At 44.0% G+C, this 14,331-nt stretch overlaps 1 protein-coding gene and 1 non-coding gene across 3 annotated transcripts in view; both read right to left on the reverse strand.

Moving 5' to 3' along the window:
- The window catches only part of GNL3 (G protein nucleolar 3), an 84,087-nt gene that overhangs the window by 69,233 nt on the left and 523 nt on the right, over positions 1–14,331 (reverse strand). For both annotated transcript variants that reach the window (XM_033926227.1, XM_033926226.1), the window contains exons 2-5: positions 14,197–14,255; positions 13,177–13,314; positions 10,350–10,448; positions 6,969–7,043 (exon numbers count right to left, since the gene is read on the reverse strand). In XM_033926227.1, the coding sequence (XP_033782118.1) occupies positions 6,969–7,043; positions 10,350–10,448; positions 13,177–13,314; positions 14,197–14,255 (371 nt within the window). The remainder of the gene's footprint in view (positions 1–6,968; positions 7,044–10,349; positions 10,449–13,176; positions 13,315–14,196; positions 14,256–14,331) is intronic.
- LOC117351481 lies at positions 11,347–11,569 on the reverse strand. Its single transcript, XR_004537432.1, has one exon. It is a non-coding gene; the product is annotated as a small nucleolar RNA SNORA73 family (small nucleolar RNA).

Below are 14,331 nucleotides of genomic sequence, written 5' to 3' on the forward strand. Positions count from 1 at the left end.
AAGAGGTGGTTTCAGATTAAAAAGACCCCGCATGAACCTGGATACCAAGGGATGAGCTGAGAGGAGTTTTCCATGAACTGGCTCATGAAAAGCCGCTATAGCACTAAGATGGACTCTGATTGAAGTGGACTTGAGGCCAGAGTCTGACAAAGAAAGGAGATAATCCAACAAGGTCTCCACTGCCAGGGAAGTGGGATCATAATGATGAAGAAGACACCATGAAGAAAATCTTGTCCACTTCTGATGGTAACATTGAAGAGTGGCCGGTTTCCTGGAGGCATCCAGAATTGAACGAACAGGCTGAGACAAGAGTGTATCATGAGAAGTCAGCCCGAGAGATACCAAGCTGTCAGGTGCAGAGACTGTAGGTTGGGATGTAGAAGGGTTTCCTGATGTTGAGTAAGCAGAGAAGGATACAGAGGCAGAAGAAAAGGTTCCCTGGAACTGAGTTGAAGTAGAAGGGAGAACCAATGTTAGCTGGGCCACCTCGGAGCAATCAGAATCATGGTTGCTTGATCCCTCTTGAGCTTGAACAAGGTTCTCAACATGAGAGGCAGAGGAGGGAAAGCGTACAGGAACAGATTGGACCAATCGAGGAGAAAGGCATCCGCTGCCAGACGGTGAGGAGAGTAGAGTCTGGAGCAGAATAGGGGCAGCTGATGATTGTGAGGAGCTGCAAATAGGTCTATCTGAGGAGTGCCCCATTGAGCGAAGATGGATTGTAGAGTTACAGGATCGAGTGTCCATTCGTGAGGCTGGAGAATTCTGCTGAGCTTGTCCGCTAAGGAATTCTCCTCTCCCTGAATGTAAATAGCTTTCAGGAATAGGTGGTGATTTATGGCCTAAGTCCAGATTTTCTGGGCTTCCTGGCATAAGAGGCGGGAGCCCGTCCCACCCTGTTTGTTGATGTAGTACATCGCAACTTGATTGTCTGTGCACAACAGAACAACTTGAGGAAAGAGAAGATGCTGGAAGGCCTTGAGGGCATAAAACATCGCTCTGAGTTCCAGGAAATTGATGTGACGCTTCTTTTCCTGGGCTGTCCAAAGGCCTTGAGTTTGGAACTCGTTCAAATGAGCCCCCCATGCATAAGGGGAGGCATCGGTGGTGATGACTAGTTGATGAGGAGGTAGATGGAACAGAAGACCTCTGGATAGATTTGAGGATACCAACCACCATTGTAGAGACTGACGAAGAGATGACGTCACAGATATGTGACGTGAGCAAGGATCTGTCGCTTGGGACCACTGGGTAGCTAGGGTCCATTGAGGAGTGCGCAGGTGAAGACGTGCGAGGGGTGTGACATGAACTGTGGAGGCCATGTGACCCAAGAGAATCATCATTTGCTTTGCTGAGATGGAACGCTGTGGAAGCACCTGCTGACATAGAGATTGAAGCGTTTGAAGACGGTTGGACGGCAGGAACGCTCTCATGAGGACTGTGTCCAAGACAGCTCCTATGAATTGAAGCCTCTGAGTGGGGATGAGATGAGATTTTGGTAGATTGATCTCGAACCCCAGAAGTTGAAGAAACCTGATGGTTTGGTTGGTGGCCAGGAGAACAGTCTGATTAACCAGTCGTCCAGGTAAGGAAAGGCTTGAAGGTGGTGAGATCGTAGAAAGGCAGCCACCACAATCAGACATTTGGTGAATACTCTCGGAGAGGAGGCAAGACCGAAGGGTAGCACCTTGTATTGGTAATGACAACGATTGATCATGAAGCGTAGGTATTGTCTGGAGGCCAGATTGACCGGTATATGAGTGTATGCTTCTTTGAGATCGAGGGAACATAGCCAGTCGCCTTGATTTAGAAGAGGATAAAGAGTGGCTAGAGAAAGCATTTTGAACTTTTCTTTGACCAAACATTTGTTGAGATCGCGGAGATCTAGAATGGGTCTGAGATCTCCTGTCTTTTTGGGGACTAAAAAGTAACGGGAGTAGAATCCCTGTCCCTTTTGATCTAGAGGAACCTCCTCTATGGCGTTCAAAAGGAGAAGGGATTGAACCTCCTGGAGAAGAAGGAAAGACTGAGTGTGCGAAGCAGACTCTTTTGGTTGACTTGGAGGAGGTAGAGTCTGAAAGTTGAGAGAGTAGCTGTGGTGGATGATGTTCAGGACCCACTGATCTGACGTGATAAGTTCCCAACGGCTTATGAAATAAGAAAGGCGTCCTCCTATAGGCTGTGGAAGTTGGGTAGAAGGAAGAAGACTGGCTATGTTCTGGAGAACCAAGTCAAAAGGGTTGGGTAGACTTTTGTGCAGGTGTAGGTTTTACCTGCTGTTGTTGCTGAGGTTGTCTAGCAGCTGGTCGCTGTTGCCTCTGACGTCTAGGCTGTTGTGCAGTTTGAGGCAGAGGACGAGCCACAAATCTACGTTGGTAGGTTGATTGTGGACGAAAGGGCCTGGTAGGTGGAGGCTTCTTAGTTTTAAGAAGTGTGTCCCATCTGGTCTCATGCGCCGATAGTTTCTGAGTAGTGGAGTCCATGGAATCTCCAAACAGCTCATCCCCTAAGCAAGGTGCATTGGCTAGCCTATCCTGGTGATTAACGTCCAGTTCTGAAACACGAAGCCAGGCTAGCCTTCGCATGGCCACTGACATGGCTGTGGCTCTGGAGGTCAGCTCGAAAGTATCATAAATGGATCTTACCATGAATTTTCGGAGCTGTAAAAGAGATGAACAAGTGTGGTGAAAAGCAGACTTTTTCCGATCAGGAAGATATTTCTCAAAAGCAGTGAGATTTTGTATCAGCTGCTTAAGATAGAAAGAGAAATGGAATGCATAATTTCCTGATCGATTTGCTAACATAGCATTTTGGTATAGTCTTTTACCAAACTTGTCCATAGATTTGCCCTCTCTGCCAGGAGGGACCGAGGCATATACACTAGCCCCTTTGGACTTTTTTAAAGTGGACTCAACCAAAAGGGACTCATGAGGTAGTTGGGGCTTGTCAAACCCAGGGATAGGAATGACCTTATACAAGGAATCCAATTTTCTAGGAGCTCCAGGTATAGTTAAAGGAGATTCCAGATTCTTATAAAACGTCTCTCTCAAAATATCATGGAGAGGTAACTTAAGGTATTCCTTTGGAGGCTGGTCAAAGTCCAAGGCGTCTAGGAAAGCCTTGGATTTCTTTGACTCAGCCTCCAAAGGAATGGAGAGAGAGTCACACATTTCCTTCAAAAATGAAGAAAAGGAAGACACTTCTGGTCTAGAGGAGGCTCCTAAAGCAGACGGGTCCCCATCACCAGAAGAGCATTCTCCCTCCGAAAGAATAGGATCCTCCGAGTCGCCCCATAAGTCAGGGTCTCGAACCTGAAAACTCCGGTCTCGAGACTCTGGAGTGGAAGGCTCTAAATGCCGGGACTTGCGAAGAGACTTCCCTGACCTGCCTGATTCGGTACCGGGAGATGTCATTGTACGCACCGGAGCCGAAGTCTGTACAGCTTGATGGTGAGCTCTCGGCTTCGGTGCCAGAATAGGCATGGAGACCGAGGAAACCGACTGTACCAGTACCGATAAAGTGGACGTCGATAAAATAGGACGGTCCACCATCGGTACCGGTGGCTCAGACCGGACTGGTACCGGTAAAGTCGATGCCAGGACTGAAGGCAGGAGGTGCTGTAACTGTTCTTTGAGTTGCGCCTTCAGAACAGCAGCTATACGCTCCTCAAGGGAAGGCACCGGTACCGTCTTTTTCTTTAATGGTACCTGCGGTGCCGCTCTACGCTCCGAGGATGAGGATCCCGATGTAGAGGGGCTCACCTCTATTGGAGCGGAGCGCTTCCGTGGGCGCCTCGAGGTCGGCAGGATTGGGCTCGCTGCCATCGAGACCGGAGGACGCTCCAACGGGGAAGGCTTCTTAGCCGGCTTACCTGGAGTCGACACCGCCGCGGTATCGCGTGGTGTCGATGATGTGGGTGCCGACTGCGCTGGTGCCGATGTAGAATCAGACATTTCGGCACCAAACAATAATTTCTGTTGAATCTCTCGATTTTTAAGAGTTCTCTTTTTCAAAGTTGCACAGCGGGTGCAGGTTGACGCTCGATGGTCGGGACCAAGACACTGGAGACACCAATTATGAGGATCAGTCAGTGAAATTGGTCGTGCACACCGCTGGCACTTTTTGAAGCCGGATTGGGGGGGCATGAATGTGAAAACGGCTTCAGCCAAATCGAAGGCCGAGGCCTCGATGGTGGCTAAAGGCCCCGCCGGGGCAAAACCGAAAAGAAGGAAAAAACAAAATGTTTTTGTTTTTTTTTTTTTAAAGAAAGAAAATAAAGAAATAAGGGAAGGAAATAATATTTCCTCAAAAAGTTTTCGCGAGCGGGAAGTTTACAAAAAAATTCTCTCACAACGGCCGTTGAGAGAGACGCGTCTTCTTAGCTCCGCGGAAACTAAGAAACTGGGGACCGCGCGCCTCTGTCGGGCGGGAAGGCACTCGCGCGTGCGCGGTGCGGCCTACCAGAACTTTCTAAGTTCTTAGAGTGCAATCACTCTAAAATTGTCCGTACCGGGGCTCCGTCGGTGCCGTCACCCATCAGTCAAGAATATGCTGCCTCCTTGTCCTGGGATAATGAACGTGATGTTTGTCATGATAAATTCCTAGGAGGGATTCTAGAGTGGAAACCAAATTATCTATTCTTTTTCGTGTGTGTGTGTGTCCCACAAAGGAAAACGTGCATAGGGTTGTATATTTGAGTTGTGGTATAGTATGTTCCAAGAGAGAAAGAGAAGACAGAAGCCCTGAAGAGTCGAGACTGCTTCTAAGATGGATTTCATCTCCTGCATCTGCTGGCCTCTGCACCAAAGCATTTTTCTGTAAAGCAACAACTTAAATAAGTGACTGAATCTTTGAACCACATACTTTTGTGTGCACATAAAAATAAAAGACAAGACGATATAAAACAGTCCAAGATAGAAACTGGACAACAAAGGAACTCCACCAGAAATTGCATTTGTAGATTTCTGGGAAATATAATGTAAGGATAATTCTTTCAAGAACCATAATGCAGATTCCCTTTGTAAGAGACAAGCACAAAGTAGAAGTTTGTTGCAAGAAAATATTACATTTGCATATATACTATTCCTATTTATCACTTATCTAATGAGTTCTATTGAGTTAAGCTGATTGACTCTGTAATTCAGGTGATCTTTAATTCCTAAAAGAAGAATGGTGTTTGTTAACCCTATTATTAATTAATCTTTAAACAGCAAGTTCACTGAAATAGAAAAAGAAAAAAAAGTTTTCAGTTCCGATGCACTCGAGCCACGAGGCTTGCCTTCTTTTCCCTATCTGCCCTGCCGCAGCACACAGCCGACCGGAAGTCTTCCCGATGTCAGTGCTGACGTCGGAGGGAGGGAGGGCTTTGCTTAAGCCCTCCCTCCAACGTCAGCGCTGACATCGTGGAAGACTTCCGGTCGGCTGTGTGCTGCGGCAGGAAAGGTAGGGAAAACAAGACAAGCCTCGCGGCTTGAGTGCATCGGAACCCTGCAGGATCCCCGTGACCCCAGGAGGCGTCCCCATGGGATTCCCGCGACCCTAAGGGGAACCCGCGGGTCCCGCGGGATTCCTGTCGTCCCTGTTCCTGTGCAGCTCTCTAGACCAAACTGCAGCCTTACAAATATCCAATGGAAGTAAAAGAGAAGACTCAGCCCAAGAAGCTGCCTGACCCCGAGTGGAATGAGCCTTGAGAAATTCTAGAAGATGCTTTTTCTGAAGATATGTAGAAGCAATAGTCTTCCTTAATCCATCACGCAATGGTAGCCTTGGAAGCACCATTGCATTGCAGAGGAGGAGCCGGGGTTTGAATCGGCTCCAGCCTTGGAGCCCTGTGGATTATGGGGCAGACGCTCTGACCGTGAGGGGTCCCACAAGGACCTACTAAGACACAAAGAGATGATCCAATTTCCTGAACTCCAAGGTCCGCTGAACATAAGAGCGAAGGACCTGGCAGAAATCCAATTTGTGCAACTGTTTCTGCTCTGAAGAGCCCTCCCGACTTCCCAACACTGGAAGGACTACGGTCTGATTGACATGAAAAGGTAAAAACACTTCGGCAGAAAGGAAGGGATAGGCCACAACACAACCCGCTCCCTAGAGAATTCCAATAAGGGAGACCTACAAGAGAAAGCTTGCAGCTCAGAAACACACTTAGCAGAAGTAACAGTCACCAAAAATATCTTAAGAGTAAGGTCCTTAAATGAGCAGGCATCCAAAGGCTCAGGGGACCCAGCTGAAACCTGCCCCTTTCTCTCCAATACAGCGGGAAGGTCTCCTGAGACTGAGGCTAGCGCAAAAATGGAGATGCTTCCTGCCAAAACCGGAGCTCCGGAGGACTGCAGCGTCTGTGAGGCCTGAATTTCCCCAGTTGCTAAAGCAGGCAAGCTGGAAGCGGTAAGGGCATCTCCAACAGCTTCAGCGGTAAGGAAATACCTTAGCATTGGTGGTTGGGGAAATCCCTCCATGGATAATAATAATAACAGTTTATATACCGCAGTACCGTGAAGCTCTATGCGGTTTACAAAAGATTAAGCAAAGGTACAAATTGATTTGACTTTAAGAGGGGTGGAAGGAAGAAAATTAATAGGACAGGAAATCCATTGTTGAGGAGAAAGTGATCAATAGGATGAAATTTAAAGGTGCCAGGTATATATTATACAATTTGGTTCAGAATGTTTTTTTTTCTCGTTTTCCTCCTCTAAATCTAGGGTGTGTCTTATAGTGCAAAAAAAAATACAGTATATCATTTCCATGTGGGGAAATGGCCAAAACGGGAAGAAACTGTTTTATGACCCTAAATGTGGATATTGTGACTCTATTCAGGAGTTGCAATCAAATGTCTAGGAAGACCTGAAATTCAGCATTATTTCAACATGCAGAAATCTCCAAGATATATTGCCAGTCTTTTAAATGATTTTGCTGTTTACATTTCAGACATTGTGTCATACTTAAAGTCAGAAACAGATTACCTTGATAAGCTCCTTGCAGAGTGCTTTTTTTGAATTTCTGTCATACTGTTTAGATTGCAGTTTCTTGGAGGATTTCTACAAAACAAAAAGAATGTAGCTTAAAAGCTAAGTAATGTTCGTGTACAAAAGCCTGCTCTTTCCTCCTTTACTTCAGTGGGTTTCCCTGACCTAAATTACAGGGCTTCACACAGATTAGAGCCTTCTTTAGATATCCCTGAATACTTTGGCAATAAAATTTTCAACTCCTGCACCATTACTGACAGATAGGAGCAGATTCTATAAACAGTGTCCCAATTGTAGGCGTCCTACCACTGTCTAACCAGCCAATTGGGAGACATGCTAAAAAAAACATTTAAAAAAAAAAAAAAAAATCTGAGGCAGAGCTAGCTTATATTGTAGGCATCTGTCATAGGTGCAGGGCAACACATGGGGACACTTAAGCTTGCCCAAGACATCTCCCTAGGGCCACAACAGATGCCTGAAATGTAGGCCACAAAATAGATGTGGCCACTGAGCTGATCGTGGCAAGGAAATCTCCCTGCTGCGATCAACTGAGTGGCTGCAGCAGGGGTAACACCCCCCAGGAAGTCCGCTCACTCCCCTCCGGCCGCCTCCCCCCCCCCCGAGCTGCCCAACCCCCTCCCACCAGGCAACGCATCCTAGACCCCTTTAGGCCCCTCCCTGTGTATCCCAGAATGCACTGAGAAGGGGAAGGCCCACCATTTTGGCATAGTGAGCCTCCTGGACTTTCGTCTTGAAAGTTAGTGTGTGTGTGTGAGAGCTGGAGGGAGAGTACATCCCTCCTGCCAGCCGACTTCATATGGGAGGGGGGGGGGGGGGGGGGGGGAAGGCCCCGCCGTGAGATTTCCTTGCCACGAGTAGCTGATGGTAATGGATCAGGTGCCGGTTAGAGAATCGGAGAGCTTAGGCATCTGTCCATTGGGGCAGACATGATGCCAGTTTCGCTTTTTAGGCGGCTGCTGAGACCGGCGTCATATACAGAATTCCCCATCTACTTGCAAGAAGCAATCTACCCATGAACCTTCAAAATGGGTTAGCTGGCATTGTATCCCCATATTTTCCATGTTTCATATGTACTTGTTGCCTTCTGACACCTCGACTAAGTACATAAGAGAGAACTGCAGGACCACATGAGGCTTTCAGCATAATCAAGAAAACAAGAGACTTGTGTCAAGCCACAAAATCACATATTTAGGATTCTGGATTACTTGCTTTTCCAAATACAAGGTTAAGGAGAATCACAGTTAGATAAAGTAGATCCCTACCTGCCCAAGCAAGATTACAATGAAAGATCTTTACTTAGAAAAAAAACATTAAAAAATGAAGACAAACACTAAAGGACCTATCCAGTCTGTCCATACATATGCGAATGATTATTATCCCTTGTGGATGGTTCGTGGGGTTACTGATACCTTTTTCCTCCATGTTAATTACCTATCTTTGGACTCGGTTGTACCTGTGTATACGCCATCAGGCACCGAAGTACCTCGTTGATAGCATTCTGCCTTATGTGCCACAGTGCATGTTGCGTTCAGTGATTCAGGCTGATTTATGCAGCAGACGAGACTGAAAGTGTCTAGTCAGTATGTTTTCGTGTGTAGGTCCCCAAGAGTGGAATAATCTTCCTCGATATACGTCAGACAAAATTAACAGTTTTAAAAAAAATTGTTAAAGAGACATCTTTTCTGTAAGATGAAAAACAGGAGCTGAATATGCATTTTGTACAAGTGCCGGACACCATTTGAATTTTTTTTATGATTATTGTTACTTTTGTATATGTGTTTTTGACTGTGTACGCTTTTCTTGTGACCCGCTTTGGGAAAAGTGGGGTAGAAATAAATAAAATAAATGAGTACTTGTGATACCCGTTTTGTGAAATTCACCAGCAGTGCCCTGTAAGGTGCCAATGTACGCAGGTTAAGGCTAGTCTCAGCTAGGGCACTGGTCTTTGACCTAAGTGCCGCTGCGTGAGCGGACTGCTGGGGACGATGGACCACTGATCTGACCCAGCAGTGGCAATTCTTATGTTCTTAGTCCATTACAATGCTGACCCTTCCCACATCTAAGTGGCACCCATCTGGATGATTTTTAGGTTAAAAATAGAGCATAAAAGTTAAGCATCCCAGCAGTCTAGATGTCCTAATAGATCATTTTTGGATGTCCAGCAGTTCAGCTTTCAAAAATTGACATTTTTGTGCTTCCGACTTTGGATGTTTTGTGATTAACGCCCAAATTAGGTGGATGTCTTTTTCGAAAATGACCCTTTCAGTGATCTACACCAGTGGGTCTTAAACCTGTCCTGGGGAACCCCAGCCAGTCAGGTTTAATATGCAAGAGAGAAATTTGTATACCTACTTTGCATATTCATAGGGATATCTTAAAAAACCCGATTGGCTGGGGACCCCCAGGCAGGTTTAAGAACCACAGATCTACACCATTTTTATTGAGACTAATGCCATCTCTGGCATCGCACTGATGTTGTGCATACCCCTCCTTTCTAAAAGCGCTAACTGTTGCATTCACCTTTAAACACAAACTCATGTTATCTAAGATTCAAATCTCGGAAAGTATCAAAATGTTTTACTAAAAAATTGTACGGTTTAATATCTTGTTTAATACTACCTTATACATGGAACAAAATTCAGTGTAGCAGCTCGTGTGGACACTCCATCATAAGCTATAATCTCCTGGACTGAGGAAACACAGATGAGACCCAACTTCTTAAGCAAGTCTCCTGCAGCATTTTAGAGTACTGAATTTTAGGCCAAGAGAAAAACATAAGAACATAACATAAGAATTGCCGCTGCTGAGTCAGACCAGTGGTCCATCGTGCCCAGCAGTCCGCTCCCGCAGCGGCCCCTAGGTCAAAGACCAGTGCCCTAACTGAGACCAGCCCTACCCGCATACGTTCCAGTTCAGCAGGAACTCGTCTAACTTTGTCTTGAATCCCTGGAGCGTATTTTCCCCTATGACAGCCTCCAGAAGAGCATTCCAGTTTTGCACCACTCTCTGGGTGAAAAAGAGCTTCTTACGTTTTTATAGAATCTATCACCTTTTAACTTTAGAGAGTGCCCTCTCATTCTCTCTACCTTGGGGTCTTCTGGGTCCTGATTTTGTGTTGCGCCCCCCTTCCCCCAAGTGAGTTTGTGACAACTTGCAGGAGATACACACAAAACAATGTGTGCACAATAAAGGTCTTCCATTGGCTGATGTCTTTTTCAAGGCCTATAAACAGACAATATATAGTACGGGAAAGAATTATCCAGTTAAAACCAATAAGTCATGATCACTAGAATCCTGGTTCTTTCCTCTTTCAGAGAAGCAGGACAGCAGCAAAGAAGACAAAAACACCATGCTTACCTTTTTCTTTGGAGGATTTTTTCTCTTTGCATCCAGTTTTCTATTCTTCTCATGCTCCTTCTGCCTGGCCAACTTCTGCTTCTGTTTTAGCTCTTCAAGCTTTAAAAAAAAAAAAAAAACCACATTAAAAAGCCCACAAAACATTACATAACACTTCATAAATTGCTTGACAATATTTCCACATCACATGTTGTTTTGGCATGGTGTTCACTTGTGTGTCATAAACCTTGTGCATCTTGCATTATTTTCTTCTGGTATATTAAAACAACCTATTTAAATGGCGGGATATGAACCAGGTTTCAGTTTACCAGGATTCCACTATCCCTCTCTACCTCTGTCATTGATCACCTGGTATCTTAAAATCCATATGGAATGAATGGTAAGGTGAAGGAACCACCCAAGTCAAAATATGGATGAGAGTAAAGAGAAACTAGTATAGAAGAAATTATTTAATAAACTTTGCAGCAATTTGCACAGGCCTGCAAAAATCCCTGAAACCAAAGTCAGCTGGTCAACTAAACTCTTGCAATTTGGTGCCTAACATTTAGAAAGAAAAAGCAGCAAAAAAAGAAAAAGAACAGAATAAGAAATAAAGCTAAAATAGCAACAATGCAAAATAAATGTACTACTACTAATCATTTCTATAGTGCTATTAGACTTACGCAGCACTTTACATATTACATACAGATGGGCTCACAAAAATTTTGTATTTGGGACAATGGAAGGTCAGGTGGCTTCCCCAAGGTCACAAGGAACTGCAGTAGGAATTGAACCCAGTTTGCCAGAATCAAAGTCAGTTATACTAACCATTAGGCTATTCCTCTGTTGATATAAAACTTAAAATACAGACGATTATCTTTCAATATGTAGAACTTCTAACAATATAGAACTCTAAATTTAGTCCGATTAATATCAGCGACTTCACATGTGTACAACTAAGATTAGAGGGGAAAATCCCCACTCTACACATACATATTTACTTCCAATTAAACAGTACGCATGTGTCCTGCATGGTTTGTCTCCTCAGTAACTGTCCAGAGACTCTGAGAAGTTGTAGGAATATACAGGACGCTGCCCTCAAGTGCTCAAGAGCCAGGGACAAACATACTCTCCAACGTTGTGGAACGGGACTATACGTCACCACACCAAAAGGTGCTACGCTCCCACGTGCCACCTGGACAGAGCCATGTGAGAGCAACCTCACTGGATGTCCACGTTGGGTCTCGAGGGTAAAAAGGAAAATCCTTCCTAGTTTATTTGTTTCCTTATCTGCTTTTAAGGCCCATTTTTAATTTTTCTAAGTATCTTTCAAAAGCTTTTGGAAGAGAACAAGGACTACTGGTTAGGGTGGAATATAAGTCTGTTGAATTAAATTACAAGGAAGAAATAACTTGAATAGTAGCACTGGGAAGGTGATTTGATTGCTCCAGAAATAAGCCACTTGGACTTATAGTAGTGAAAAAGCATAAGAATTACATAAATCTATAGAAGGATGAGCCCATTCCCATGCTATGATTGTATAGTTTTGAAAAAAAATGATCTTATAAGTTTTTGGAAAGATGATTCCTGTTACAATGATAGTAGATTATTCTATAATGATGGTGCAGCAACTCTAATAATGGTATCTACTCTGTCTACAAGAGAACACAATCCTAAAATGGCTAAGTAGGAAGCATCCAATTTCTACTTTATAATTTATAGGCCACGTTTAATGTTTTTTGCCATGTGTGTGCTGCTACTATACCCAAGTCATTCCTATGGATGTGGCAGTAGTTCACCCCATAAACATGATACACATGGTTCTATGTTTTCTTTCTTCCCCCCAAACTTCATTTCCTCTTTTGTGTCTTAGTTAGGCTGTAGGGTCCTTGAAGCTGGGACAGTCTCTTATGCACCTACAGAGCTACATAGAGAAAATAAACCCAAAGTAGTTTACTGTATTTATATGCATATAAGCCACACCATAGTTTAAGCTGCAAATTTTCTGCTCTGCATAAGTTGCACCTATATATTAGCTGCCCTTTGGGTGTGCACACACATTGAGAACCAAATGCTTGCATGCAGGTGTTAACATGCATGGTACAGAAAGGGGAAATGGATTGGGACTTGTATACCACCTTTTTGTAGTTATACAACCACACTCAAAGTGGTTTATAAACAGGTAACTTCAAACATTTTCCCTATCTGTCCCGGTGGGCTCACAATCCATCTAATGTACCTGGGGCAGTGGAGGATTAAGTGACTTGCCCAGGGTTATAGGGAGCAGCATGGGGTTTGAACCCACAACCTCAGGGTGCTGAGACTGTAGCTCTAACTACTACGCCACACTGCAAATTGTAAGTTTTAAATGCAAACAGTAAGCAACAATGCACATATCTAAAACAAGATAAAGGCACACATATATAGACACCGATGTGTGCTGATACATCTGTTTTAGTCTATGCAAAAGAGCTGAGATGTGCTTAGTGTAAAATATTTGTTCAATAGAACAATTTAACCATGCATAAAATTTACATGTTGCTACTGTATGGTTTACTTCACATTTATGTAACTAGAATCACATATAAACTACACCCTTGCATTAGCTGGTTGGATAATACTATCATGCGCGCTGCATCCTATTTTAGTTCTAGAAAATCAGTAAAAACGCAGTTGTTTGATCGATTTGTAACCTAAGGATTCACTGTTTTACTTTTTATCCTGTATTGTTTTTTTGCTGTAACTGCCTCGAACTGTTGTGGCTTTCAGGCGGTATATAAGAATAAAATTATTATTATTTGAGGACTGTTCCTCCATAACTCCGATATGTAGTCAACTGGTATTTTACCCTTTGCTTCCGCTGCTCTGCTTCCCGAAGAATTTCTTCTTTGAACGGAGCATCATTGGGAATCCCAAGGTCCTTCTTTGGCTTTCTGTGTCCAGATTTTTTTGCTTCTTTCCTGAGCTTTCGCTTGTGTTCTCGAACCTGAGAACAAGGAATCAACATGTCATATCACTTTAAGTCAGGGATCTCAAAGTCCCTCCTTGAGGACCACAATCCAGTCGGATTTTCAGGATTTCCCCAATGAATATGCATTGAAAGCAGTGCATGCACATAGATCTCATGCATATTCATTGGGGAAATCCTGAAAACCCGACTGGATTGCGGCCCTCAAGGAGGGACTTTGAGATCCCTACTTTAAGTCAACCTTTACGCATTAATATCCTTTCACAGGTGTTAAACATTATTCTATTTTCTGGAGTGTTGGGTGCACCAACTTAATTCTTTGCTCACCAGAGTTCTAAACATAAGGAATAAATGTTTAGCAAGCAGAGTGTAGATAATAAAATATTTAACTAGCTTTACAAAGGAACTTGGGTATAGAGCTGATGGCATCAGATTGGGGTATAGCCTCCAAGGAATTTCACAGTGTCATCTGGTCTTATGGAGTCAATTTTGTCCCATAAAAGGCATTTCAATCAACACAGTCATAATTCTGTTAAGGTTTTTTGTTTTTTTTTTGGGGGGAGAGTACTATTAAAACTTCAGTATGGTTTATTTTTTTATTTAATTTGATATACTGCCTTTTCTAAACAGAAAGAAAAAAAAATACTACACATCAAGGCAGTTAAAAACAGCACATTTTAAACTGTTGCTACTTATTTTAAAATGTAGATTTTGCTTGGTTAATGTCAACTGGACTTTTCCCGTCTGCTGTCTTTCCCTTGAAAATACATACATCCTTAACCTGGAAACACGATGGCAGATAAAGGCCAAATGGCCCATCCGAGATCCCACGTGCCCATCCCAGGCCCAGTCTCTGCCTCCACCACCCCGATAACCCGCCGTCGCCCTTCAGGCCTTTACCTTTTTCTGGATTTTATAGCGCTTCCTGCAACTCACACGCTTACTCGCTTTGCGCAGCTCTGCGGGGGAGAAAGAACATGAAAGACAAGGGAAGAAACGTCCCCTTCACGACTAATTCAGCATTAACACCCTTCA

This window comes from Geotrypetes seraphini, chromosome 17 (genome assembly GCF_902459505.1).
Source record: "Geotrypetes seraphini chromosome 17, aGeoSer1.1, whole genome shotgun sequence".
Classification (NCBI taxonomy): Eukaryota; Metazoa; Chordata; class Amphibia; order Gymnophiona; family Dermophiidae; genus Geotrypetes; species Geotrypetes seraphini.